The 2,573-nt window shown below is 43.4% G+C and overlaps 1 protein-coding gene across 2 annotated transcripts in view; it reads left to right on the top strand.

Moving 5' to 3' along the window:
• Positions 1–2,140, top strand: part of VHL (von Hippel-Lindau tumor suppressor) — a 13,731-nt gene extending 11,591 nt beyond the window's left edge. For both annotated transcript variants that reach the window (XM_003785444.3, XM_012802548.2), the window contains one exon: positions 968–2,140. In XM_003785444.3, coding sequence (XP_003785492.1) covers positions 968–1,164 — 197 coding nt within the window. In that variant the 3' untranslated portion in view covers positions 1,165–2,140. The remainder of the gene's footprint in view (positions 1–967) is intronic.
• Positions 2,141–2,573: the final 433 nt, after the last annotated feature.

The raw sequence follows: 2,573 nt of genomic DNA, 5'->3' as shown, positions 1-2,573 counted from the left end.
AGCTTGAGACTCTGTCTCAAAAAAAAAAAAAAAAAAAAAAAAGAATGCCCTTAAAGAGTAAATTCCCAGTATGTTTAAAATAGGAATTGAGTTCCCTCAAAGCCCAATTACAGGCCAGGCGTGGTGACTCATACCTGTAATCCCAGCATTTTGGGAGGCTGAGGTGGGCAGATCGCCTGAGCTCACATTGCCTGAGCTAGAGTGAGACCCCTATCTCTAAAAATAGCTGGGTGTTGTGATGGACGCCTGTAGTCCCAGCTACTAGGAAGGCTGAGGCAAGACGATTGCTTGAGCCCAAAAGTTAGAGGTTGCTGTGAGCTATGATGCTGGGCACTCTACCAGGGTGAGTGAGACAAAGTGAGACATTGTCTCAAAACAACAACAACAACAACAAAAAACAATTACATACTGTTTTCGTTATCACTATGTGATGACCAACCCCAAATTCACAACCACCATATTATTTGTTAATAATTTTGCGATCTAGACTGTGCTTAGTTAGGTGGTTGTTCTGATGACTGGTAGTCATTGGAGGGCTGCTTTTTGCTGGCAGGTTTCCTGAGGTCTGGGCCTGTCTTTCAGGTAGTCTCAGGGCTTGTCCCTCTTTGTATGGTCTCTCCCCAGGTTAGCTCGGGCCTCCCAAGAGTATAAAAGCAGAAGTTGCCAGTCCTTAAGGATTAAGTCCAGAATTGCCAATATTACTTCATCCACATTTAGTTAAAGTAAATCCCAGGCTCAGCCCTTTATCAGGGGAAGTTACTATAGAAGGGTGTGAGTGGCATGAGGTGTCCATTGGGGGCTATCAGCGTAACATACTGTCACAGTGTTCACACGCACTTTTTAATTTTCACCCAAGTGGAATCCATGTGTGGTAAAGGTAACTGGTATGCTTAAAAAGGCCGCTTGCTCAGCCCTGTCCCAAGACCTCAGTGTGCCCCTGAATATTTTTGATTTTCTGCATTTACAGTGTATACCCTAAAAGAGCGATGCCTCCAGGTTGTACGAAGCCTAGTCAGGCCTGAGAATTACAGGAGGCTGGACATCGTCAGATCACTCTATGAAGATCTGGAAGACCACCCAAATGTGCAGAAAGACCTGGAGCGGCTGACGCAGGAGCATATTGAAAGTCAGCGAATGGGAAAGGAGGTGGAAGGATTTAATTGAGACCTGTACTCCTACATCTCAACCTTTGGTGGTACTGATGAATCTTGATCTGGATATTAGACTGGTCACTTACTCTCTGTTTCAAAATGTGTCATTCTTGGAGTTAAATATGATCCATTGTTTAAAAAGAAAGTTAACTGACATCACTAGGCATTTGTGATGGTTAGGAGCAAACATCACAAAGTGTAATTTAATGCCTGCCCTTTCTAGAAAGTACTTATCGGGAGAAAATGATTTGCATTTTTGCCTCCTAGTAAGTCAGGAAAGTTTCAGTGTTTTAGAGGATATTTGTAGAAATCATTCAAGTGAGAATTGCAGTATATCCTTTAATTGTAAGCTAAGCAGTGGCATCTGCTTTTAATTGATGTATCATAGTTGGTGTTGTGTCTGCTTCCTGCTTTGGGAAGACTGAGATGTCCTTGCGTCAGGGAAAAAGTCTTCTCTTCTCTTTGAGACCCCAGTGCCTAGCACATTATGAGCCTTCAGTCGGTGTTTGCCAGATGGGCAAACCAGTGGATACTTTGGTAGAAAACACTTGGAGGTTTTGCCTCTTTTTTTCTGTTGTGGGAGAAGGGGGAGGCTTCAAAGTGTGTACAGGAAACAAGTGTCCAGAGCCCTTTTTATAATTTTCTAAATTCAGTGCTGTTCTCAGTCCACTGTTGCTGCAATTTTGGTTTTTTTCTGTTTCTAAATTAGGATTGGCTTTCTACTGTTACTGTGATAAAAATGTTTTTATAACTTAACATCTACACAGAAAGGAGAAAACCCTCATGTTTAATTCTAGTATTAATGAACTACTATAGTGTAAGTAAATTTTTGCCAATCATGGGCATTTCTGTTCCTTTTTGTTTTCACCCAGGTGGGATCCATGTGTGGTAAAGGTAATCGGTATGCTTAGAAAGGCCGCTTGCTCAGCCCTGTCCCAAGACCTCAGTGTGCCCCTGAATATTTTTGATAAAAAATTTTTTGAGAAAAATCTGTGATATTTCTTTTTTTTTTTTGAGACCGGAGCCTCAAGCTGTCCCCCTGGGTAGAGTGCCGTGGCATCACAGCTCACAGCAACCTCCAACTCCTGGGCTCAAGCGAGTCTCCTGCCTCAGCCTCCCAAGTAGCTGGGACCACAGGCGCCCGCCACAACGCCCAGCTATTTTTTGGTTGCAGCCATCATTGTTATTTGGCAGGCCCGGGCTGGATTCAAACCTGCCACCTTAGGTGTATGTGGCTGGCGCCTTAGCCACTTGAGCCACAGGTGCCAAGCCAAATCTGTGATATTTCTACTGAGTTCAACATTTTTCATCAGGCGGGATCTGGTGACATCTTTTTCACTTGACTGGAGAAAAGGCTCAAAGTCCAATGTCTGCTGAGTTACTCCTAACAGTGATTCATGGAGTAGCCAGCATTTTTTGTTT

The sequence above is a fragment of the Otolemur garnettii genome, unplaced genomic scaffold (assembly GCF_000181295.1).
Source record: "Otolemur garnettii isolate 467f Iridium unplaced genomic scaffold, OtoGar3 scaffold00015, whole genome shotgun sequence".
Lineage (NCBI taxonomy): Eukaryota > Metazoa > Chordata > Mammalia > Primates > Galagidae > Otolemur > Otolemur garnettii.
Note: the sequence above shows the minus strand (reverse complement) of the source record. Positions and strands in the feature narration are given on the sequence as shown.